Source organism: Melospiza georgiana, chromosome 1, assembly GCF_028018845.1.
Source record: "Melospiza georgiana isolate bMelGeo1 chromosome 1, bMelGeo1.pri, whole genome shotgun sequence".
Taxonomy (NCBI): Eukaryota; Metazoa; Chordata; class Aves; order Passeriformes; family Passerellidae; genus Melospiza; species Melospiza georgiana.
Window position 1 is genome coordinate 108,686,714 of NC_080430.1, and position 25,272 is coordinate 108,711,985.

The 25,272-nt window shown below is 40.3% G+C and overlaps 1 protein-coding gene across 8 annotated transcripts in view; it reads right to left on the reverse strand.

The window, feature by feature from the left end:
* Positions 1-25,272, reverse strand: part of ZNF521 (zinc finger protein 521) — a 230,996-nt gene that overhangs the window by 22,852 nt on the left and 182,872 nt on the right. For all 8 annotated transcript variants that reach the window (XM_058039287.1, XM_058039346.1, XM_058039336.1 and 5 more), the window contains 2 exons: positions 6,186-6,317; positions 3,392-3,507 (listed from right to left, as the gene is read on the reverse strand). In XM_058039287.1, coding sequence (XP_057895270.1) covers positions 3,392-3,507; positions 6,186-6,317 — 248 coding nt within the window. The remainder of the gene's footprint in view (positions 1-3,391; positions 3,508-6,185; positions 6,318-25,272) is intronic.

Genomic DNA, 25,272 nt, shown 5'->3' on the forward strand with positions numbered 1-25,272 from the left:
AAGAGATATCATTTTTGTTCTGGGCAAAATGGTGCTGAGATCATGTAATCTTGGCTAGCATCATATTGAAAACTAACTATCATCACTGATAATACACTGAAAAAAATGTACAATTATTCATCAGTTCTATTGGATATCAGTACCTCTGTGATCCAACAACATCTGCATAAAACTAAAGTGAATTGATTCATTCACTTTGGTTAACACCCCACAAGGGTACCTCATTCCTCCCCACAAAGGCCACAATATGTTGTGTTCATAGCCAGGTTGGATGGGGCTTTGAGCAACCTGGTCTTGTGGAAGCTGTCCCTGCCCATGGCAGGGGGTTGGAACCAGATGATCTTTAATGTCCCTTCCAACCCAAATCATTCTGATTCTGTGGAATTAATACTAGCACTGGAAATAGGAAAGAGATAGTTACTCCTTATCAGAGACAAGAGAGGCACAAACACCAGAGCAAACATCTAAGCCTTTGTCCAATAAGACTAAGGCAAAAAGGAGCAGGCATTGGAAAGAGCATGTGTGCAGGAAAAAGAAGTCCTAATAGGTACAAATTCCTTTCTCTTAATTTAATGAAAATTCAATAATAAACTAGTGATAAGTTTCTTTACTTCCTTATCAATTAAAAATTCAGTATTATAGATAATGAATGGAGAACACTGTTTTAGTTATATCCATCCTCTATAGAGAACTAAATGGTCCAGGTTTTCTATTAGAAGGTTTTAATCTTTTGAGGGAAATCTAGGCACCCTATAAATGCATCTACCTTTCAGCTTCCTTGTTTGTACAAGCCCTTATTGTGTTAAGTATGTCTTAATAAAAGCTTTCTATTTTAAAGAATAAACACTTTTAGGGACACACTTTTTCAACTCCATTTCAGAAGTATAAATACACCACATAGCCTTTTAAACATGTAAGTACTAAAATTCACAACTTGAAACACTCTTAAAGCATAAACTTCTAACTGTTACAGAAGGTTTTCATTTGCTCCTCCATATGCAGGTAGTATCCAAAAAAGTTTAAAGCTGGTTGTGCAGCTATTGAGCACAAAGGCATTTAAAAGCTGTGTATGGAGCACAAAGGAAGTGTCAAAAGGATCTTAAAACAAAGAGCAAATTCCTGTAAAATTTCATTATTTCAACTTGAAGGTTGAGCAAAACATTGAAGGTTTGATTTTCAGGACTGGTCATTTGTTCTCTGTTCTCACCGGAATGCGGTCCCGTGGGATTGTGCTGCATTCCTAGCAAGTGCCTGGAGTGAAATAATGGAAACTTCTAAAGGGAGTCTTACTTGATTTTTGTATTGACAAGGTGAGATGAACATAATGTGAGGGGATTCTTACGTTCCTATAGGCTCCTATTTCTGAACAGGAGCCTGAAAATGCTAAGTGAAGTATCACATTTGGCCAAACACCAAATTAAGTACCATTATAACTCATATATTTTCTGTTTACTTGAATTAATTCCCTTTAATTATCAGCTGAACCATACATGTGGATAGGACTTCTATGCTACTGCGTTCTGCCCTGCTCTACTTTATACATGTTTCCACCCTGCCTTCCCTACAACCTTCTAATCTGACATGATCAGCATGCCCTTGCATGGGAGAAAAACATCAGATGCACATTTAATTTAAAAAGTAAGGAACTTCCCTTGATAGAATAAACATACAGCTATGCTGCAATCCCCAACACAAACCAAGGCAATGTGAAAGGATGGAAAACCATAACCTGGACGACAGTTGCCAAAGATTCCACTGCTTTAGGCGGTAGATAGCCCGAACAAAGCCATGCCTCCTAGAATAGGTTTTAAGTGGGAGTGGGCTGGAAATCAATACATTTTCAGCAAAAGCTGACCCCAAAACTCAGTACCTACTGCTGTGCCAGAGTGCTTAGCTGCCCTTTCAGCAGCCTGGGTAGGTAACTGGAGGTAAGAGCAGAAAGACAGAGATCCCAAAATATAAATGCAAATGGCATGATGGCACTTTATTTGTTTAAACATAATGCATTCTCCACTGAGGTAGGGCTATCCAAATTAATTAAAATTATAATAAACCTAATGAATTAAGTGTATAATATTCCTTATTGCAAGTGTAGATAAGACAGAGGGAGGCTGCCACTAAGGATGCTGAGATGGAGTCTAGTAGGAGCCTTCTGCAGCATGGCACTACCAACAAACTAGCCATCTAGCCCGTGTAGAGCAGAGTTTCTCTCTGTAGTGACACCCTTTTGTGCCCTTCACTAGAAAACCAGGTGCTTCAGTTATGTTGAAGTTTCAATGAATGAGGCTTAGATGGAAAGAGCAAAATCTTTTTCTTAGTCTTGGGCAGGAATAAACTTTGAGTGGAAAAACATGTCATTTGTTTATTACAACAAAAAAAATGAAGGCAGTTGCTTGGGAAACTCTGTATTTTGAAATGGAAGTGTATTTTAGATGGGATAGACTTGTTAGGAGGTGATTGTACAAATCATAATTACACTGTGTGCTTTACATCTTCCTAAATCAGTTATCTATTTTGCTTTTCAAAATCCAGTCCTAATTCTACTGTTAAAAGTAATTTTTATCTTATGTTCCTGTTTCTTTATTTTCATAACTGACTTTTGCCTACCTGCCCCTCCTTTTCCTTTCTCTTTCTTTCTTTCTTTCTTTCTTTCTTTCTTTCTTTCTTTCTTTCTTTCTTTCTTTCTTTCTTTCTTTCTTTCTTTCTTTCTTTCTTTCTTTCTTTCTTTCTTTCTTTCTTTCTTTCTTTCTTTCTTTCTTTCTTTCTTTCTTTCTTTCTTTCTTTCTTTCTTTCTTTCTTTCTTTCTTCTCTCTCTCTCTCTCTCTCTCTCTCTCTCTCTCTTTCTCTCTTTCTCTCTTTCTCTCTTTCTTTCTCTCTCTCCTTTTGTTTACCATTAATAAACAGCATCATTACAACTCTGACAGCCCACAAAAAGACATTCATTTGGCCTCTTTTTTTATTCCCCACCAAATCAAAAGAGAAATTCTTTCTACTTCCCCTCTCTGCCATCACTACACTCCTACTTCAGGTGTGTAGTGCTTTTCACATTTAAAGACAAAAGAATACATTTATTTTCCATTTCACTGGTTTACTAAATGTTTTATGGCTATCAAGTAGAAAAACAGGGTGCCCATTTCTCTCTCATAGAGAATCCCTTGAGCTGCAAGAACCTACAGTGCAAGAATCCTGAAATTCAACTCTGTACCAGGTGGCTTTCTGCCAGCATCTTTTTGAAGCAGCATGGGTTGAATCACCTGCAATTTCTCTTGACCTTCTCTAATTCCCATCCTGATGATAAGCAAGAATCAGAGGAGGTCATGGCAAGTACAACGTTGAACTCAGCTATGAAATACATAATGCCTTTATAACCCTCAGGTAACAAATGTAGTACCTGCAGCTCTGTTTGGAAGAAGAACTTCTGTGGACACTGTGTGCAGTCATAGATCTTGTCCTCTTGTCCATGGGCTGAGAAAATATGCTGCTGCAACTTGTTTGCTTGGACAAACACTGAAATATTAGACAAAGAACAAGCTTTTCATTATTTTATATCATAAGTGAAGAGGTTTTTTATAAACAATCTCCCAATAGCATTGAGCAATTCCAGGATGTAAAATTAGGCAAGTGCATTCAGATTTCACCTTACACTGTTGCTATAATGCATAGCAATGAATGTCATTTATCTACAAAGTGTGAGGCTTCTTCTAAAACAAATGAATTGAAACAAAAGAAGATTCCTGGTGTAAGGAAAAAAAACCCAACAACTGACCAAGAAAAAAAAAAAAAAGAGACCCTGTTAGGACAACCAATGAAGATTTCATCTACAGAGTATCTGAAAATGCCATTTCCTGTTCAGGATTATTTCTTCATGCTTACTGCACTTTGATTGAACACACACAAAACTTATTTCCTGGCAACCAACAGGTTTGAAAAGCACAGATGCCAAAGTCCTGTTTACTCTGTGTGCCTAAAGTTAAAACTAACAAACAGCTCTGTATTTAAATGCGTTAATGTTAAAAATTATATCCCACAGCTATACTGGGGCAATGTCTATAAATGTGAAACAGAACTGCAGGTAAATTCTCTTTGGATACTTTAAGATCAACTCTGCCTACACACTGAATGCAAGGGTTTCAATAATATAAACATGTTCAATTTTAATGACTACAAAACAAGGCCCTAAGACTGTGTAACAGTTTACCTAGGAGACATACTATTAATAATTAAATTGTATATGCCAGAGGCAGTGTTTGGGTTGGCAGCACTGACTTCTGATGGATGCCTGGTGCACTGTGACCTAAAAAAGTTTGCATCTACAATATTAATCTGTATAGACAGGGAAAGGATTTATTAAAGATGCTGGCATTTGACTTTGACTCCACGCCTAATCATTAAAATTATTCTAATTGCAAGGCAACAAAAACCATCAGAATATTGTTCTTCTGAGTCATACATTTTAATCACATTTCTCATTACCCTGGAAAAAAAAGATCAGATTCCATTTTCCATATAAAACTTATATTGGTGATTTTTGCTTCTTGTTAATATTCTAGCAAGATGTGCTGAAGTAATTTAATGGCACATTGCTAATAAAGCATCATTGTTTGTGATTAATGCTCACTGTCTATTTACCCCATCAGCAAAAAGCAAGAAGAATTTTTCACAGATTGGAATCGACTTATCTCCATACTCCTTAACACATTTCACAAGGCTACTGGCTCAGAAATGGAAGGATTAGTTTTATCAGGGATCTTGGTCACATGGAGAGCCCTCAGTGGGTACTCTTTACATATGCAAGTTTTTATGTTGCATTTACAACATCCTAAATTTGGAAATGGAAGATTCATGACATCACACTAAAAAAAGATCAAACCATAATGTGTAAGCAAAAACAAGGGAAAAAATGGTAGACTCAGTAGTAAAACTAAAACCTTGAAGGAATGCCTAACTGAAAGAATTATTGATGACAGACACTTTACAGACAAACTGTTTCTGGTGGTACTACCCATGCTCAGACAAGCTGTGCAGTGAAGAGGAACTATGTATTTTTTTAATTTTATAACCCACAGAAATGTGTGAAATCTGAACACAGAGAGGTAATAATCATCACCAGCCACTGTATCTGAAAGATGAAAAATTCAAATTTAATTTTCCTTAGTAGCATTCGCTTAGGTTTCACTGGGCGTGGAGCTGCCAAACAAAGAGGAGTAAAATGAAGGTATTAAAGGGTCTATTTGCTTATCAATGAAAATTCTTCACTTCCATTAATGGAAAACAGAAACCTTGAATGGCTTCCAGAATTAGCATGCCATTGATGTGTGAATACCCAAAGAGTGTTTTGTCATGTTTGTGATTATCTTTGATTTTCATCTTTTAAAGCAAAATTGGGAATGCAAGCTACGTAGTAACACTCATGTTTTAGGTTATCATTTTATGAAATGTTCTATTAGGAAGTCCTTAAAAAATTCACAACTCCTCAGTAGGCACCCTTTTAATGTGTTTTCATTTCCAACAACAGCATTTTTCTGTTCTTCATTATGGCCCAAACACTGTAGTGCTTAGCCCTACTGGGTCAAGTTATTTTCTCACTTGGGTTTTACTACTGCATAACAGCACTGAGTCGGGGAGGATTATTCCACACTTGGACTTGTGTCAGGGGAGAGCAGAACTTGACTTGTGGCAAGACAGCATGGTTTGCTTTGTAAAGCACATTACAAGGGTGTTTCTTCTCACCACAAGCCAACAAACACACGCATGTGGGCTTTCTTACCCCATCAGGAGAGAATGCTGCTGCACAGGCAATGCTGGGGATATGGGGCCAAATTCTGCTCTGAGTTTTATTAGATGAAGCATCTGTAGCTTTAAAGCTACAAATTTATGGATAGTTTTAACCTTGGCAGGTTTGAAACATGGAAGTGATACCATGGAAGGTAACAGACTATCACTTCTGTAATTATAAAAAACTCAAACTTCCGATAGAAGAGCCTGAAATGCACTTCTTACAGATGGATGACCGACCTTCCAAGGAGCTCAGCTTTCTAAACGATTTCTAATCAATATTATTAATGAGCAAAATGTAATGTTCCCTCCTAAAGCTGACCTAAAGCCGGCACACAACACATTTTTTCAGGGAGTTCTGCAAGGTCAAGCTAAGGGCATGACTGGGACAAGCAGTGATGGGCTCCTACCTGTAAAGCACACCGGACATTTGAAGGTGCCCCCCATGCCTTCAAAGCTGTGCTCTATCAGGTGGCACTGAAGTTTGGCAGGAGAGTCGAATGTCTGATTGCAGAGTTTGCATTCATGGTTCAGTCCTTCATCTGCAGGAGAAATCAAAGGAGAACTGAAATTTACCACAGCGCTTACAAAGAGAAAGTCCAACAAAATCTGTGAACTGGAGCAACTTTTTATTTTCCTAAGCTCAGGAAACTGGATTGCTGAAATGTCCTCTTACCCAGAATGTTTCAGAATATCCAAAGCTTGACTGGGCATTAAAAGCACAGATTTTCCACTTATAATTAGCACTACGCAGGAATGCAGAGCATTAGCCTTCAGTAGGAAATGATGACTATGACCTGAAACATCATTTCTTAGCAGAGCCACCCAGTCACGACCAAGTACATTTGCAAAACAGCACGTGAGGAATTTAATGCTGATCACACACCATCCTGTGTACCATGGGTAAGAACTGTGAATGCTGTTTTTGGCACTGTGGCTGAGGTGGAGTTTCTTGTAACTGGTGTGAGAAGGGTGGGTAGTTTATACCCTCACACCACTCCTATTCCACATTCCCAGTCCTGTAGGCATACATGAAACCTTTTGCAAGCTGCAGCATTTCAGACCTCTCTTTCTGACAATCCTGGATTTTTTTCCCTCTTTATTTGCATTTCTCCTCTGGACAGCCCAGAGAAGTCCCCACGCGCCTTCTGACGCAGCTTTCCTGTCCATGTCCTGTGGCTTTAAAACCCTTCCTGCTCCCTGCTGCCTGTTTCTCTGCTTCCTCCCATTGTCCTCCAAGGCCGGCTGGTGCCTGGCACCAGGTTCCCTTCCTGAGGGTGCTGCAGGATTCATCCACTCCGCCATGAGGGCAGTCAGTGGCTGTCCTACTTAGAAACAGTTGCTAGGTAAGAAGTGGCTTCCAGCCCTGCTGCAGAGGCCTCAATTCCCACAGCGCCGCTTAGAAAAGGTCCTTCTGTATGTCACCGGTGTGCTACACGAGTGGCATTGATCTCACAGGTAAATACTGTATCTGATTATTAAAAAACAAGCGGGAATGGAGTGCTTGGTGACTGGGGCAGCTCCCTGCCATTTCTCAGTTGGGAAGGAGCGATTTAGGAGAGCGCCCTGCCCATGCTGAACACCTAAATGCCAGGCTGCCAACCTCCTGCCGGACACAGCGCTGCCTGCAGCAACCATGAGTGACCCTGGAGACGGGTATTCACAAAGGACAGTGAGAGCACAGACAATGTTGTGCATCCCACACGACAATCTTTTCCACTGGTGTACAGAGAACACGACATGGTGCTCCAGTGGCTGAGTGGGGGCACGTTCCTGCCCCAAATGACCCTTAGTGACTTATAAGAATTGAAAAAAATGTCAGTGGTAGCCCCCAGCTTTCAATTCTTGTTAGTCCAAAAGCTAAATTTAGCCTTTGTGTAAGTCATAGCATTTCTAGCCAAAGGAGGGGAATTAGACAGTGTGAGCTAAGCCAGGCCATGGTGGCCACTCTGCAGGTGGAATCACTGAAAATTACCATTGTGTGGTTTCCATGAGGTGTCAGAGGTCTGCACAATGAAAAGGGGCAGATGAAACCCAATAAAGACAAAGGTTTAGACAAAATTACATCACTCCCATGCAGACACAGCGAACTGCAAACTTCCTTTCCTTTTCTACCCAATCCTTCCTGAAAGCAATGTTCAATGTTCCTGACTACCTCTGCTGCATATATGTAAAGCCTTATAAAATAAGGGCCTTGTAAAATCATGGCTCAGGCCTGCTTCTTAGGCTAAGAGGAAGGGAACTATAGGAGAGTGACTCAGTTAGAATAGGGGTAGAGAGACGTGAGTGACGTGAGAGACGTGCTGTGTGACTGCCATGACATGTGACATGTCCACATTATGGTGTACGATGGTTGGTTCACTTGGCCTTGTTGTGCCTTAAAACCATACTATGGTAACGGGCTAGCTGCTTAAAAAGGCCTGGTTTTTGCAATAAAGGGCTCTCCTTTGCACCTGCCTGGGGACGCTATGTTGCTCTGCATCATCACATACATGCTGCAGAGCTTTTAGAGGGTGTGAAATGGAAGGCCTGGTCTGAAGTGTCAGCTGAAAAATGTTGGTGGTCCTGGCAATCCCCTGCCCACAGACTGTTGCTACTGAAGTGCCTGTCTCTGTTACCTACATGAGATAGAAGAACTTGACTCTCAACCTGCCTGACCAGGCACCAGTTTATAGCTGGGTCCACTGAGGACAGTTGTCAACACAAACTCAGGCAAAGGCTGAGGTCAATCTCAGCTGTTTTGACATCATGGCCTCTCTGGAGAGACTGGAATATGGTGGCAGCGGAGCACAGGCTGATGAGGTACACATCCCACCCAGCCACATATGGTCGTAGTCAGGTACAGTAGCTGATAAAATCCTTTGCAAAAGACTTCCAGGGGAAGGTTAAGGGTGGGTGACACTTTCTCATCTTGTAGATGACACCTTTTGTAACTCTCCATTAAAAAAAAAAAAAAATCAAATATATGCTAACTACTTCATTAGCAGGGAAAATTTTCATGGATTATCAAGAGTTGCCTGTGATTTGGCATTTTCCACAATCACTGACAAACCCTTCCAGCGTGTTCTGCCTTTGCTACTGCTGAGAGAGGACAAGTACAGCCCATGCAAGCACCACCAAAGGGAGCATGAAGGAAAATAATCTAGCACACTCCAGTCTGTAGATCTAAGAGACACAGACCCATCCTCCAAGGCAGGTTGCAAGCTGTGTACTTCCAACAGGCAGCAACCCACAGCTGCGGGCAAAGCTGCAGAACAGCATCCTGAAAAGAGGAGGAGGGCTCAACAAATCTCATACAAATGCCTCTTCTTCCCTGAACTTGCTAATTAATTATGAGGATTGTACAGACTGACGCACAATACTTCTCCTATATGCATATCTTTGCCATGGTCAGTATTGAACAGATAGTTCTGGAGGTGGTGAAAGTTCCCCTCAATGGGCAGTTACAAGACAGGAAACCTGTAAGGTGAAGTTTCTTCATTAACCTGTTTGTGCTGATACGCACAGTCAAAGCAATTAGGACAAAGGGAGCTCCATCTCAGGATCTTCCACAAGTCAAGGTGAAAATAATCAGTGACAATTCTCAAATCACAGAGTTACTGTTGGCAAAGTGTAAATGAACCATGCTAATCATTCCTGAGCATGGGAACACAGAACAGGGTGTTCTTCAAACATTCCAAGGAAGAAAAACTTCCAAAAAAGAAATATTTTTATATGATGCTACAGAAAACAGGAAAGGCTTTTTTTTTTGGTCTTTCCATTACCTTAGTTGATGAAGAAAAAAGAAAGAAAGGCATGCACCCCTGATGCCGAAGCAAAGCTAATTTTAATTACACACAAATTGTACTTGTTTGAGAAGAACTGAACCCCATTAAATGTAACCCTTATTGTATTTCCCATATTACTCAGATCCAAGGTGACTTCCTGGTCACAAATATCAAAATCACTTTGATTATTCTATGTTGCAAATGTGATTTTTCTAAAGGCTTATAAACAGGGTTGGAAAAATCCCCTCACCCACTTGCCTGGGGCAGATAAAACCTTCCCCAGGCAAAAGACATCAATTTGTGCAGAATCCAAGTTTCTCTTAAAAATGAAATGCTTTTAGTTTCCAAGTTCTAAAGACCATATACAAAATAAGACTACATTTGTATAACTAACAGAATAATATTTTTCCTAAGTCCCACTGTTTTTACCCATTTTGTGCACATCACCAGCTTTGTTACATCCTTGGAACAAAGGGCAAGGTTCCAGCCCTTGAATTCAAGAATGTGAAACCAGCCATGATTTAAATTTAAGGAAGACAGCTAAGGGTACAGAACTGGCAGAAGAGTCAGGATCTTTGACTTCCATTCCAAACTCCAACACTGACATACTCTTATCACCTTGGGCATGATAGTGTGGCCTGTGTTTCTCAGACTACCCATCTTTAAGGAAGTGGTGCTAATTTTTAATTTCTACTTTAACAGGCTGACCTAATTACTATCCCTTAAGACTTTTAATACAACCAAGATAGTGGAGCTGGAGAAGAGTCCAAGATTATCTACCACACTCAGAAGACCCAGAATCACTGCCATCTGCCTGTGAAAGGATTTAAGACTGTATTTCTTGACACACAACTTGCCTGGATCACACAGCACTGTGGAAGGATGGGGGAACAAGGCTTTGTCCCTGTTCTCTGCTCTCCCTGGACAATTTAAAAGCACAGCCAACCTTTTCTCTCCCACTGGCATGAAAAGAGCCAGGATGCGGCAAATCCTGCAAAGGTGCCAGATGTGGAAAGAGCATGCAAAAGGCTCTGTTTACTCAGTGGCCCCTGTCTAGCTCTCCATGTTTAGCAAACAATTTGATAGGGTGCTATGGAAGTGCAAAATATGATATCATTAATAAATAAAGGGCCAGTGAAATGTCACATTTTCAGTTTTCATTTGGGATAAATCTGAAATGGAATGGAGTGTCAGATACAGTCCAAAGGGCTCTCCTTCCCTGCAGAACAGAGCTGCTGCTCTTTGCTCTTACTCAGGCGGAAAAAAAAAGCAAAAATTTAAAAAAAAGTGCTGAGCAGCTTTAAAAAATTCAATCAAAATAATCTGCTCTTTGGAAAGGTGGCGGCTGACAGTAATTGGAAAATACTGTCTGACTCATTTATTAAAGTGAGATTCAGAGTCAATTGATTTAATAACCATTAGAATATTCTATTAAGGATATAATAGGTTGGCACAGCCCTATTTTTTATTAAGAGTTATAGGTAAGAAATAAGCAATGCTATGGAATTTTAGACAACTGCTGTATGGATTAGACTAAAAATATGGCTTGCAAAATAGGTATAAAAGCAGCAAGTATCAGGAGGAGGAATAGGAAAGTACATTACAGTGCAAATGAGTTAGCCGAAGGATGAAAAAGAAATGAACCTTTAATATAAAGCCTGCACTTTTCCAAATCTAACAGAAAACTATGCACTGCATTCCCTGGTGTGGTACATCGTAAAACAAGTCATCACGTCCTTCACATTATGGGCCCAACAACGCCATGAGGAAGGCAAGAACAAAGTACCCACTGTACAGCACAGAACTGGTGCTTACTGTTGCCCTTACGTGGCTGGGATATGAGCTTGGACATGGCTGAGACCTCGCAAGATGGATGGGAATGGTTTACCCACTGCTCACGTCAAATGAGTTTGATGCACGCAGAATTTCTGCATAAGTAAATTGCTTTCCATTTGTAATCTTCATTCAGATAGTGGGAAAATGTAAACATGAATCAATTCCAAATAAATGCATTTAATATTCATATAAATGTTTAATATTTACACAAATATTAAATGTTTCAAGGCAGGCAGGTAGATTTTAATTGAGGTGCAGCCCATTACCTCAGCAACTAACTTGACAACCAGCTATAAAAGCAAATATAATCAGTCTTCGTGCTGAGCATATACTCATATTTGGGGATCCTCTTTGTATTGGCTACCCATGCACTGCAGAGTTACTGAGCTGCTTGTACAGCAGGCAGGATGCTCCCACTTGCACCTGCCCCAGAGCCAGCGCTCTGGATGACCCGGCCCAGTTTGTGTTACCAACTCAAGGCACAACTTGTTCATTCCATGGAAGGCCCTGACATTTCAGTACACACTTTAAACAAGTGGAACCCTTTAAGCAGTGTCTAGACTTGTGTTTATGCTTCTTGCTCTTCCATAAAAACAAAACTAGAGCAGCTACAAGCAAATGCTCACTGGCTGACTTACATGCAGCTGTTAAGTCGGTAACCACTGGGGGCCCTCTTATATTGTCTGATCAACACTACAGCCGTTACCCAGCCCCAACTTGTAACTGTTTACAAGTAACTCTTTCTCTTATTCATCCTCAAGATTGTCCAGAAGGGTCCTTGTGCCTTTTACTCTGAATAAATCTATAGGCAAAGGTCCTAGGATCATGATGTCCTCATGGTAAATAATCATGAGGCTGGGTCCATACTCAAAATAATCCGCTAAGAAGTCATGTAAAATCTGCCCTCCACACACAACACAGGAATGAAATGGCCTGCAGGCCATGTAATTTTCTTTTTAGATCTAAAACATGCACAGCTCCCACATTCAACGTGTTTTCTTTGTAATATTTTTACCAAGCAAACCATGCCCCTAAACCAATTTCTCCTTCTTCGCATTGCTTTCACTCTTCCCTGAGCTAATTCTGCAGCACACATTTATAAGCCAGAGATCTGAGAAGTTAGGAAGCAATGCCATGGATGACAGCTAACCCCCTGGCTACAACATCTCACACAAAAAACAGAGGAAGGACGGAAGGACAAAATGCACCATACAACACTTTAATTTCCAGAGTGTACAGCCATCCATGCTTCCTAGCTTATAGTGCTGTGCCTATCTGCATCTTTTAAATTGTATTGGTCACACAGCCTCCCTGTGACACTTCAGACAATCTCATTCCTACTCAAAATTTGGTCTTAGGGTCTGCTGTGGCAAGTATGTGCATGACATGTACCTTCACATGTAGAAGGTACAGAAAGAACAAATAACAGCTCTTCCAAGCCTGGAAGGTGAAATGGAACAGTACCTGAAGTCTCCAGCACCCCATTCATAATTTCTCCCTGATAGCACTAATGCTTCTGCCATTTTCAATTCCTCAAACATTATCAGAACCCCTCAAATGAGAAACATGATCCATCACAGCATTAATTTTGGAAGCTGACATGAAAAGCATGGAAATAGGGATAAAGGAACAGAGAGTAAAGGCAAAGCATACAGTTGGCATTTGCAGCAGGAAGAAGTATACAGCTAGAATTTACAGATGTGAGAAAAACCTGTCATACAAAACCAGTTTTTGTTTAAGTCCTAACTAATGATTCAGTCCTGGTGAGACAGGATGGAGGATTGGATGGAAAGACAGAAGTACACCTGTCTTTCTCCCGGACTGTCCAGGGCAAGTCACCACGTGTTAGGAAAGAGGAGGGCAGGGGAAGGAAATACCCTCCCTCCCTCCTCACTCACCCTCTAGGTACAGTTATCCTTCACACCTTCCCTCTTGTGCCACATACTACTGCTCATGTAGATGCCAGCATGCTGATCTGTGTTTATCCTTAATGCCACTTTTAACCAAAATCATGATGTTAGCTGAAGAAACTCAAAACATCTGGCTGCACCCCGAGCAATGTCTTTCCCCTTGCTTTTTTTTTTCAGTTCAGAATGATTTTTAGGGAAGTCTCTGCCCATTCCAAGGAAAGCTGGCAGACAAGATCCTAGCAACAATCCTAAACTCTTGAGTCCCCAACAACTGCAGCCTCTCAAGGGGAAGGTAGGGACCAGGCTATGACATTGCCTGGAAGGTCCTGGCCTGCAGCAGCAGGAGGAGGATGGGAGCCGCACTGTGCTGCTGAGGCCAGGCCATGCTGACTCCCAGCAGCTTGGTAGGAAGCTTAATTCAACAAGCAGGAAATAAATCCTACAGCCCTCTGCAGTGCACTGCTAAAGCTACAGCAAAGGGTGCTGATCGATGGAGTGACAAAGAGCTGGGATCCACCTCCTCAATTAAAGCAAAAGTTCTCTCTCCAGGGACAGATTTTGAAATTAGATCTGCTTAAGGGAAAGCCAGTCTACTGCATCTTTCATTCCACTGTATTTTTGTCTGAAGCAAGGGATGCATTTCACTTCACCAACTGTTCACTTTTTTGCTTGGTTGCACTCACTTTGGCTGCTTGTAAGTGAACTCTTCTTACCACATGTGCCTTGTATGTTCTATTAAAGCCACAAATTGTCTGGCTTCAGTGAGGCTGGATGAAAATAAAAGAAGGGCAACTGGCAGGGTCTATTTCTTAGTAAGTGTCATGTATTCAGATCAAGTAAGAACAATTTAAATACAGCAAGTCTCCTCTCCATCAAGCAACAACATTTTCTGCACAACTGGCTACCAGGAGAGAGTTCAGGAATTCTGCAAGTGTTACTCACCAGCTGATGGGACATGCATAATTTGCTACTCCCTGTCTGTAACTGCACCAGAAAAAGGTATTAAAATTCGTTCAGAAAAAAGTCTGTGTTGCATCACATAGCTACACACATTACAAGGTTACACTCCATCATTGCAATAAAATCCCACGTGATGGAGCTTATTTTGGAAACAATTTTGCTATGGGATATAAAAAGAAATTTAAACCAGTAGGAATAAGCTGAGTGGTATGAGTTATTTGTAGACAGATGATCCAGCTCAATATTTGCCTTTTCAAACAGCACTTAGTGAGCACTGATTAAAAACTTGGTGACTGATCCTCCAAATGCTGGCATAACTAACTGAGGAGAGCAGGCCTCCCATCCTTCTAGACTCCTGCCTAGCTTTTTGTGGGACAAAATTCTGCTGAGGTGCAAGGTTAAGCCCTCCATCCTCTCAGTATACAGTGAAATACAGATTATTATCTGAGTTTTACAGAAAAAGAAACCATACCCCAAAGCTGCATCCCAAACAGAGAATGAAAACTTTCTTACTAAATTAATGGTGGAAGAATCAGACCCTGCTTCATTTGTTCACCATTATGAATGCACTATTGAAATTAAGGTTGGAATTGAGTTTTTGGCTGTTCTCTTCTGTAAGCTAAGAGTCTATTTCCAGGAAAAACTCTTGGATCAAATCTTCTTTAGTAAAGTAAAATTGGAATTTGAATGGCTCAGAGGTTGCCTGAGCTAAGTAGATATTAATACTTTAATCAAACTGTAGCGGGAAAAATAATAAAAATGTCATATTTGTATTCAGAAGAACTAAACATATTAAAAACAAGTAAAAACTTTTTGCTTTTTTATTAATTCAATTTTTTAAAAAATGCATTCAATTTCAGTATTTTTGTTCACTGTGTAGGCTACAGTTTTATCTTCTTGTTCTTGCTCTCTGGTTGGAGAACTAGCTTTTTCCGTTATTTGTTGCTACATGCCTACTAGTAATGCCCACTCATCTGGTCAAAGTACAGGTATATCTACTTTTAAGCTTTGCACAAAGAAAACACAAATTTTTAAGGTAGGGGAGAATATTTCATGTTGCATAAACTAAAGACAAGCTGTTCTAAATTTAGTGGTACTGGGAAAACATCTCACATGGAGACAAAGTGTCAATATTAATTCTACACTACAGTGGACCAGCAGTAGAAATTGTTTCGTACACAAGTCTCATCAGGTATTTCTTTTGTTCTGAGTATACAAAAACGGCCAGAGTTGCCTTCTTTCTTTTGGCATGAAGCTATTAGATATCTGGAAGATAAAGCCTCTAAATGCTGAAATGCTGTTTATCTACAAAGAATTGCCTGCTTATTCCTAAAAGATAGGAAAGAAAAAAGAAAAATGGAAAAAAAGAGCAGGATAGGGCTTTCCTGTTCTATTGGATATTTGACTCAAGAGCTTGAAGAAATAAGAGTCCTTTTCGTATTTCCTAATACATCAGATAGTATTGATATTTTGTTTTCCAAATCTTAATGCTATTATATCAGTCAAATATTATTTGGCATCTTTTTACATAGGTGGAGGGACACTTGGGAATGAGCAGCCATTGGTGGGACTTTGATCCAGCTCTTCAACTCATTTAGGTGTGTATCAACTTTCTGCTTTCTTTCCCTTTAACCTCCATTTCCTCATCCCCAGCCCTCAGAAATAACAGGGAGGAAGAAGAGGTTCAGGCTGTGAAGGCCCTCAGGTCCATGCTGATAACTGGGCATTTAATTAGATTATTTTCATGTGAGCGAACTGCTTTGCCTGTTAGGGGAGATCTCCTTGTACAGCAATGTATTAAAATGATAAAGCTCAATTTAATATAAAGAATTATTTATATTGCTCATCTGATTAAGTTTGCTGTTTTATTTAGGAAAGCATTTAAAATGAGAAAGCTCAATTTTAATTTGAGTTAACCTTTCCCTATGTTTCTCTTTGATTCTTCTATAAAGCAAGCAAGCAGCTTTGGGCCCACATATCAAAAAAGGACTAGACTTCATTCTAAACCTGCTCCACTCTCCTTCCTGCTTTCTCTGCTGGTACTAAGACTTCACACTGAGCTGAACAAACAGCTTTTGGAATTTTTATATTGAAAGTTCTTCATTTGTGGATAAGAGAATAATGAGGGCCAATTAGTTATTCTTTCTCTATCAGTTACATGTTTGGGGCTTGGCTTTATTTTCCCAAATTCTAAATGCCTCTGTTAACAGATTTATTCCAACCCTTGATCAAACCTAATTCCTCACTGAAGCAAAGACACCATTTCCCACCACGCTAGCAATTGAGGAATGGTGCCTAAGAACCCAGCTGCTCCTCCAGTGAACTTTGATGTAACAGAATGGCAAAGTTCTGAACTTCAAATAATAGGGGGAAAAGAGGAAAAACACCAGAGTGGAAGAAATAGAGAAAAGTTGGCTAAAAAGAGATGTATCAGACAGATAAAGATTGGTTGGGGAAGGAGAACAAGATGTAGTGGCAGAAATAAACAAAAAAAGGAGGCAGACTGAAAAGGTGAATGGAGCTGAAGAAATGGTGAGCTGAAGCAGGACAAGGGCGTGAAACCTGTGTGGAAAGGCACAGCAAAGTCTCAATTTAATCTTCACTTGAAGTTCACGGAAGAAATGCAGAGTAGCATGCACTTCCAGGCAGAGCTTGAGTAATTTAGTTCAGTTCCTGTGGCAATAATGATAGATGTATTTTTGCATCCAAATGTCTCAAGCCAACAAAGTTACCAGTATATCATTAATAACAATAAGCAATTAAAAATAACAGCAGGTTACAAATGTCAAGAATCAAACTTGGGGTAAAAATACAGGACCATTATAAGAGAAATAAAAGTATAGGCTGTCAGGTCAGTATATAGCCTCTCCAGATAAAAGTTATAGAGCTGGAGAAAAATGTGGCCTGATATTAAATGACTATGAGGTGATTAACATCAGTGAGAAACCAAAAAACACTTGTAAAGCTCTGAGGAAATCTGAAATGTGATATGAAAACCGTGCCTGTAACAGCAAGAGATAGGTGGCTGACCACTGTAAGACATCAGCCTTTTACTAAGACATACTCTAATAAATAACTGACAAGACTGCATTTGCTGGCTGAAATATTCTCCAAAAGGCCCATTGAGCTTTCACTGCATGTGTCAGTTCATTTAAACAAGAAGAGGTAGGAAAAAACCAGAGGAACTCAGGAAGAAAGGGAGGAAGACCCAGTCCAACCCTACATGTATTGCTGTGTGTACACGCACAAGGTGCCTAGCAGTCCCTGAAACCAAATTTATTTAAGCCATGTGCTGCAGAATGGGTAGAATGGGTTAAAAGCCATGAGATTTAACTCAGTGTATGGCTGGAAGTCTGCACTGAGCAGTTTCCCCTCAGAGGGTTTCTCTGTAACGGGGAGAGCGAGAATTTCAATTTTTTTAAAATGAAGACTGAGATTTTGATGCAGCACTGCCATTTCAGGGGCTCAGGTTGAACAAGAAGTACTGAACATTGTGAGACTTGTGATCAAATTGTGAAACTGTGAAACCTAATTTACCCAAATGAAATGGGGGACACAAAATTAATTCAGATAAATGAGGATTTTGAATAAGCAAGGGACTATTTAGTGCTTTTAACACACATCCTGGGACATAACCTCATTACAGATCAGGAGTGTTGTGCTGTGAGTTTGTGTCAGAGTGGAAGTGTCACTGACACAACAAATAAAACCAAAAATATCCTACTCCCTGATCGCTTATTTTGTGTTTCCATACACACGCTACACGAGCCTGAAGAATAATTAACACTGCTGAGAAGAAGCAGCAACAGTGGATGAGTCTCACTACAGCAGACCTCTCATCATAGCAGAAATACAAATGTACTAGTTATCGTAACTGTGTTATGTTAAGTAGACCTTTGCCCCACATTATTGTAAGTTAGAGGAGGGAAAAGGGAAAAGGAAGATGATATCAGCATTCTTGATGATATTTTATTTATCCACACATACTGTTGACACAGTTGAAGAATAAGCAGAAGAATGGAAGGAGACACACAAAACACTTGCAGACACAGATTTTTTTTTAACATTTGGTCAGGGACAAAAAAGCCAGTGAAGACAGCCATCTCTTTTACAGAGCAATCTCAGGCATTAAAGCCCACAAAAAAAGGAAAAAAAAAATTGAAAGTGTTTCTAATGCTATCTTGTAAAGATGCTTATAAAGCTTATAAAGATGCTGTGGACATTTTTGTTGTGGGTAAATTTTTAATTTCTTAACTTCATGAAACAATTTGACCAAGACCTGAGCATGTTCATTTAAGCTGTCATTTAAATACTGCATACCCTGACTTATTGTAATAATGGCCAGCTCCAAAGGAATTTTTTTTTTTTTTGCATTGTAATGATATTTTCCAATCTTGTAATGATATTAAGAAATAAAAGTATTTCTAAACAGAATGGTGCTAGATATGCATTCAACTTGCCTTGTCTTGTTTTTTTTTAAAGCTGGAGGGCTATCATTTGGAAACCCTGATGCTGTTTAAAACAAAGCATCTTCATCAGAAACCTTACAGGCAGCAAGCTTCTCTACTTACTCAGCATGTTATGCTTACTTGTCAGTCTTTCTCCAAACAAAGTGGGGAAAACAAGCATATGAGATGCAAAGATGTAAAGCAGATAGAATATATCCCCCAGCCCCTTCAATTGCTTCCTTCACCTCACTCAAGAAGCAATTTTAAATGTATTAAACCTGGAGGTGAGCAGAGGGATTTAACACTAGGCAGGATTTGAACAACAGAAAATAAGGTCAAGGAGGAGTATTACCCCTCTAGTCATATTTAGAAAAACAGGGACATTTTAGAAGTAAAAAAAACAACAGGGCAAACTCACTTGCTGTGCTCTGCATCACTCTGACCAGCAAGAGCCCACTGTTAGATTTTGCAATGCGTTTTGCTAGGTGAAGCATGCAGATTTGGATCCCATGACACTTTCACGAATAAGCAACATATTTTGTTGATGTTCATTTCTGTTTGACTGCTGGACTTGATAAATGACATGGCAGTGGAGAAGAATAAAAATTGCTGTGTTAAATCCTTGAAAATTATACAGCAGAAAAGGTGGGCAGCTTCTGTAGGTCAGCTGGGCACCAGAAGCCAAAGATCAGAACTGGAAATAGTAGTTGACAAGGAATACCCGCAGAGCAGCAAGGAAGCTGAGGTGGGGCAGCTGAACTGAAAGCCATATTTGCAAGCCATCTATCCACCCCCTTATCTTTCCAACATTTTTTTGGTCAGTCTGTGTGACTGACACACCCTTTCTCTACCCCCACCCCAAAAAGATTAAAGGACAACAAGCTGGGTATGAGGAGAAAAAAAAACAACCTGAAATTGAGTTATAGCAACGGAAAGTTGGCTGATACACCAAAATACCAGCATTTCTCAGAAAATAAACCACTCTGAAGGTCCCAGTGAAAAAGTGACAACAGCAAGGAAAGTCCAAATTAAAATTGTTTCTTTGCCCTTAATTCACTCTGTCGGTACAATATTACCTCATGTATAGTACATTATCTTTGAATGATACATTCTGTGCCCTTTATGCCTGAATCAAAACTCTGTCACATCGTGGTAAGTCAAATATGCCTGCCAAACAACAGGCATCACCATTAATTCCATGAGAGGCCCTCATGAACGAAGTCCAATGTTGCATGGCCAAAGTTGCAGTGATATCTCTTCCCAGCAGTGCAAAACAAATCAGTGTTGGAAGAGAAGAGTTTGCCTACAACCCTGAACATGTGTCTGCCTTTGTGTTAGAGAAACAGCAGAGAGCTAGCTAACGCTGCTAATAACACTGCAATGGTTTCAATCATGGGGAAAATATATTATGATGCAGCTCTTATAGGGTTAATGCAACAAGAAACAAATGTCCCTCCTCAGGTCATTTTACCTCTGATAATAAGAAGAGTGCATATGGAGGGTTGACTGATTTAAGCCAGGTGAATACCAATGGAGCACATATCTTACTCTGTGTTGAGTAAGATGCATGTTTTGCAGTATATTTTTAAAGATGCCTCATGAATGATACATGCAACAGCAGCTTGATTTCTCAAACCTAGTGACTGCCACTGGAAGCTGGGTGTCCATCTGCATTTACACACCTTTCAAAAGGATAATCCAGCTCTCTTCAGTGGCACTGCAGAAGCAGAGCCCTTTTTGCCCCACTGCTCCCTGCCCATGTGTGTCATTCCCCCAAGCCCTCTCATTGCTTTCACCCAAATATAAATAAAAAGGAAAATCTGCTTCATTACATTTGCTAGCATTAATTGATGTTTAAAAAAGTCTGTTAAAAATAAAGCCCAGCAGTGACATTTTTCTTTGCTAAAGCACGATAGCAGCACATTACAAACATTACAAAAAGGTCCCCTGGTAGGATTGTGAAGTTCCACTCTGGCAGTAAAAAGCATCTACTGTATATTCCCTGATTTTTTTTAAATTTTATTTATTTATTTATTAATGCATGATAGGTCACAAATGCAGATTAAACTCCCTGTCTCAGCAGCAGGGCTGCAATATTGAATGAGGGAACTGGATGGACACAGTGTATTTTTAGCATTTGTTGTACCCTGGTCAAATAAGTGCTCCTATTTACTGGTGGCAATGACGCCCACAGCTATTCAATCCCAGCTTGACATTTTCCCTATGGCTGCACCTCTCTTGCTTTTGCATGAGCTGGGTGGTTCTGAAGGATGCAACACTTTGTGCCCAGAGGTCCCTGTGACATTTTAGAACAATGCGTTAATCAGGCTGCTGGTCTCCTGAGGTACAACCAGAGCAGCAGACAAACTAAGGAACCACAGAACCCAGCCCACTCACCCATTCTCCAAGAAATCTCTCCCTGTGCCAGCTGACTTACTGGTTTCTGGGAAAACTGTCTCAAGCCAAGTAAAAGACTGCATGGCTTTCAGGGAAGGTGAGTAGAGATGCTAAATTAGGCCTGGCAGGATTGCAAAAGTGGGGAGAATTAGAAACAAAGGGGTCAATTGTTTTCATGTCTCTGGTGTTGCCTACCAGGATAAATATAGCCTCTCTTCTCTTGCCTCTCTCTGTACTCAGGGCTGAGAATGGCCTGAGAATCTGCAGAATCAGGCCCCTAATCCTGCTGCTTGCATAAGCTTTGCAAAACCCTTAATGTCCAGTCCTTTGAATCTTCTTAAAAATGTACTTTTCTAGACCATCTGAAGATGTTTGAGAGCAAAGGAGATGTGGGCAACTAAGTAATTCTCTGGTTGTAACTTGCCTGAATTTGAAGAAACGAGAAGAACAGCAGAATATACTGTCACCTGGCCTTTTTACCCATTCCCCACAGCTCACACTCTATTCCAGGCGGGTGGCCCTAGCCCAGAGAACCTCACTGTGGGAGGACAAGCAGCCAGAAAAGAATGTGACTGGGAATACTGAATAAGGCACACATATTTGTGCCCTTTTTTCTGAAACAAATAGTCACTCCAGGCAAGCATGGCAGAACTTAGATGTTGAAGAGGACACAAAGCTGGACAAGGTAGAGCTGTGCAGGGGTCCTGACAGCATTTCTTCAAAGCACAAGAGCCCTGTGACAAAAGATAATGGGACATTGGCTCTGACTCCAGAAATAGGTGTTCAAAGCTGTGAGCCTTTAGAAGAACACAGAGGTAGGGATAAAGGAATCTCAACAAGGGAGCATAAGCAGGGTTAGATAGAAATCTTTGATCACAGGGTGTTTATACTTGATAAAGGGGTAAAAGTAACACAAATAAATATAAGTAAACCACATTAAATCAAGTATCCAAAACAAGGTTGGTGGCTGCAGTTGTCTAGTCTGAGGAAAAACAGTGTGGTTAAAGTGAAATGTAACTTGGCTTCTAATAAGAGTACTGGCTGTAGAGGTGGAAAGAAATGGAGAGATCTTTGAGATGATGAGAAGGAAAAAGCAGTGGGATTTAGAGATGGGAATGGGTGGATTACCGGAGCAAAAAGGAGCCAAAAATAACAGGGTAGGAATATTGAGAGAGAACATTACTGACAGGTGTCTGCTAGTTATAATTATGTATCTCTTCTAATGCCAGTGTTATATTAGACTCTATCTTAACACACATATTATTTCTGTCTTTGAAGCTCCTAATCAAAAGAGAAGAAGAAATACTTTCTGCCTTTTACAGGACTTAACAATCAAGCAGTGAATGAAGTATGCTGCAGAGAGAGAAGCTGTAAAAACAGCAATATGGATACATATGTATTAATAAAAGATACATGCATATGCATTTCAAATTGCATATAGAAATGATGCTTGAACTGCTACTTAAGCAGGATTGCTCCTGAAACCACAGCCGGAGCAAGTCTTTAATATCAGCTTGAATGAGGAGGAGTAGGCATTTTTCCCCTGATCCAAGCCTAATGGGGCTGCACGGGAGAAGAAGAGGTGATTTTATGTGAAGCTGGTGAATACTTTTTTTTGTAGGAGACTGCAGTCAGCTTGATTGTTGTGTTTTACCAGCAAAATAACTGCAGCTGCAACCAGCTACAATTAGGTACTTAGTAATGTGTTAACAGGTAGCTATGCACACAAAAATGAATTCCAGTCAAGGCAAGCTGAACTTTGATCCTCAACCTATCTTTTACAAAGCAGCACCAAGGGACTATGTTTTTTTCTTAGCAGCTTTCACACTGATACTATCACAACAATTAGTGCTTTTGAGACATGCTGGTGGGATTGACAGCTGGCTGATGACACAGCACAGCCTGGAGACTGCCATTAGATCATCACTATTGACAGGTTATCTGCTTGCTCCTCACTAGTGAAAAGTTATTCTGTCTTTTGCAACTTAGTTTGTTTGTTTTTTTTTAATGAAAATACAATTTTGTTTTATTCACACCTAAACTGATAACACAACTGCCCCAAAAATGTGTTTCACAAGGGGCAATCCCGATGTTTTACTGCCATCATTACAGACACCCTGCAGATATTTTTAAGACAGATTTTCTCACCACCATATGGAAAAATATGCTGGAAGAGAATTTTCATTAATCCTTTTAACTGCTGTGTAAGCTGTGAAAAAGTGAGTGTGTGCATACATACACACAGATGTGTATTTGTCTCCACTTCAAATTTACAAATGTAAACTAAGTTGCTCTGGTAAAGACCAGTAACTGTTGTAGAGGGAGAGCACCCCAGCTGAACAGGAGATGAACACAAGTTACTCGGGATTAAAAAATACCAAACTATTCTGCATGCACCATTTCCCCAGATTTGTGTTTCCCAGTTGATTGTTTGTGTCCAAAAATGTACGTGGATGGTCTTTCCCAGGTTCTATTTTTCCATTCTTTTCTACACAATCTGTAATGTTTAGGAAGAGCTGAATCTCAGCACATAATTTTTCCTGTCTGGGAAGATTGTACAGATTATTTTCTTCCACTCAACTGCATTCTCACAAAGTCAGAGTCAGTACAGCTGTCTTTGAGCCCTCTCTCCTTCTGTGACATGAACAAACAGGGAAGACTGACACTCAGACACTATTGTGGCCATGTGACTGCTGCATAATTTGGTACCCTGAAGAGACAGGGCTTCATACATACTCTGAGCTTTCTGGCTTTATCAGTAACATAAACAACAGCATTCTAAAAATATATATAATTTAGTTGCTTATCACTTTGAGTTGGGTGTGGGGAAGAAAAAACCTCTGCTGTCCCAGATGCCCCAAGGACTGTCCTCCTAGTGCCACCTGCTACAAGTCCCAGCCAGTGCTGAGCAATCTGGCTGATCCCAGGTGACCCCAGCACTCTTCCCCATGCCTCACTTCACAGCACAAGGGAAAAAAGCCTGCTTTGAGCTCACCTGTGATTAGATTGGGATATGAAGTCACTGTTAGCAGGCCACCAAGCAAGACAAGTGTTATTTCCTTTGCAAAGTGAGCACTCAAAGTGTCTTTGCAAGCATTTGGGGCAGGGGCTGCTTTCTGCACACCTCTGTGCTATCCTTGTGTGTCACTGCAGTGCTGGTACTGAACTCCACACAAAACTGCAGTAAATTCCCTGAGTGCTGGTTCGGTTTTCTCTACCAATACAAGAAAGGGAGCCAAACCAATGGCTTCTTCCTGTGAGCTCCACAATGCCTCATGATCACACTGAGCTCCCAATGGATACCCACCATCTCACACATGGCTCTGACACCCTGCTGAATGAGGAGGCCCTCAGAGCAGACTTCTGACTGACCCTCCTGCTTTTCAGGACCTTAGAATAGGGCTACCCATGACAGAATAGCTATCAAAACACTAAAAAGACAAAAGCCTAAAGCAGCAAAATGCTAAATCAAAACGGGCCATGGGCACTGGCCTCTGCTATCAGTTATGGATATGAGGCCCTGTTTCATGATACTGCCTTGAGTAAAATAATTTCAGTAATATGAGACACCTCTTCAGTGGGGAGTGGGCAGGGAGCTAGAAAATGGCTAATGACTTTCAAAAGTATTAAAACAAAAAAAATCTCTATCTATCTATCTGGATGAAGAAAAGTCGAACGCTTTCTAATTTGGAGAAAACATCTCATAGAAGACACTAGACAGTAGCTAGGGGCCTCTGACTGACGGCTCTTGGGTCTCCTCCGTACCTTTGATCTGCATTATGAAATGTTAATGTCCACCACGTCAGGACTTGTTACATAAACATACCCTTTCTCTAACTGCTCAGTCCTGCCCGTTGTAACTTCCATTCATATCATCCATTTATATTTAAATGCTGACTTGGAGCTTATACCCAGAAGCACTGACATTTTTTAACAGGAGCAGCTAAACTAGGGTAAACTGCTAAATATAATTTATTGATGATAAAGAGCTTGGTTCAGATTAAATTCCAGCAATTTAATAATGAACACATTCACATCCTGCATCCGGAATATGTATATGTATGTGTTTCCCCCTCCTCATTTAACTGGGAGAAGGGGGTCTCGGAATCTGTGATTTCCTGTTGATTAGATGTGAAGCAACCACAAGCACATATTTTTGATATCTCTATTAACAGACTG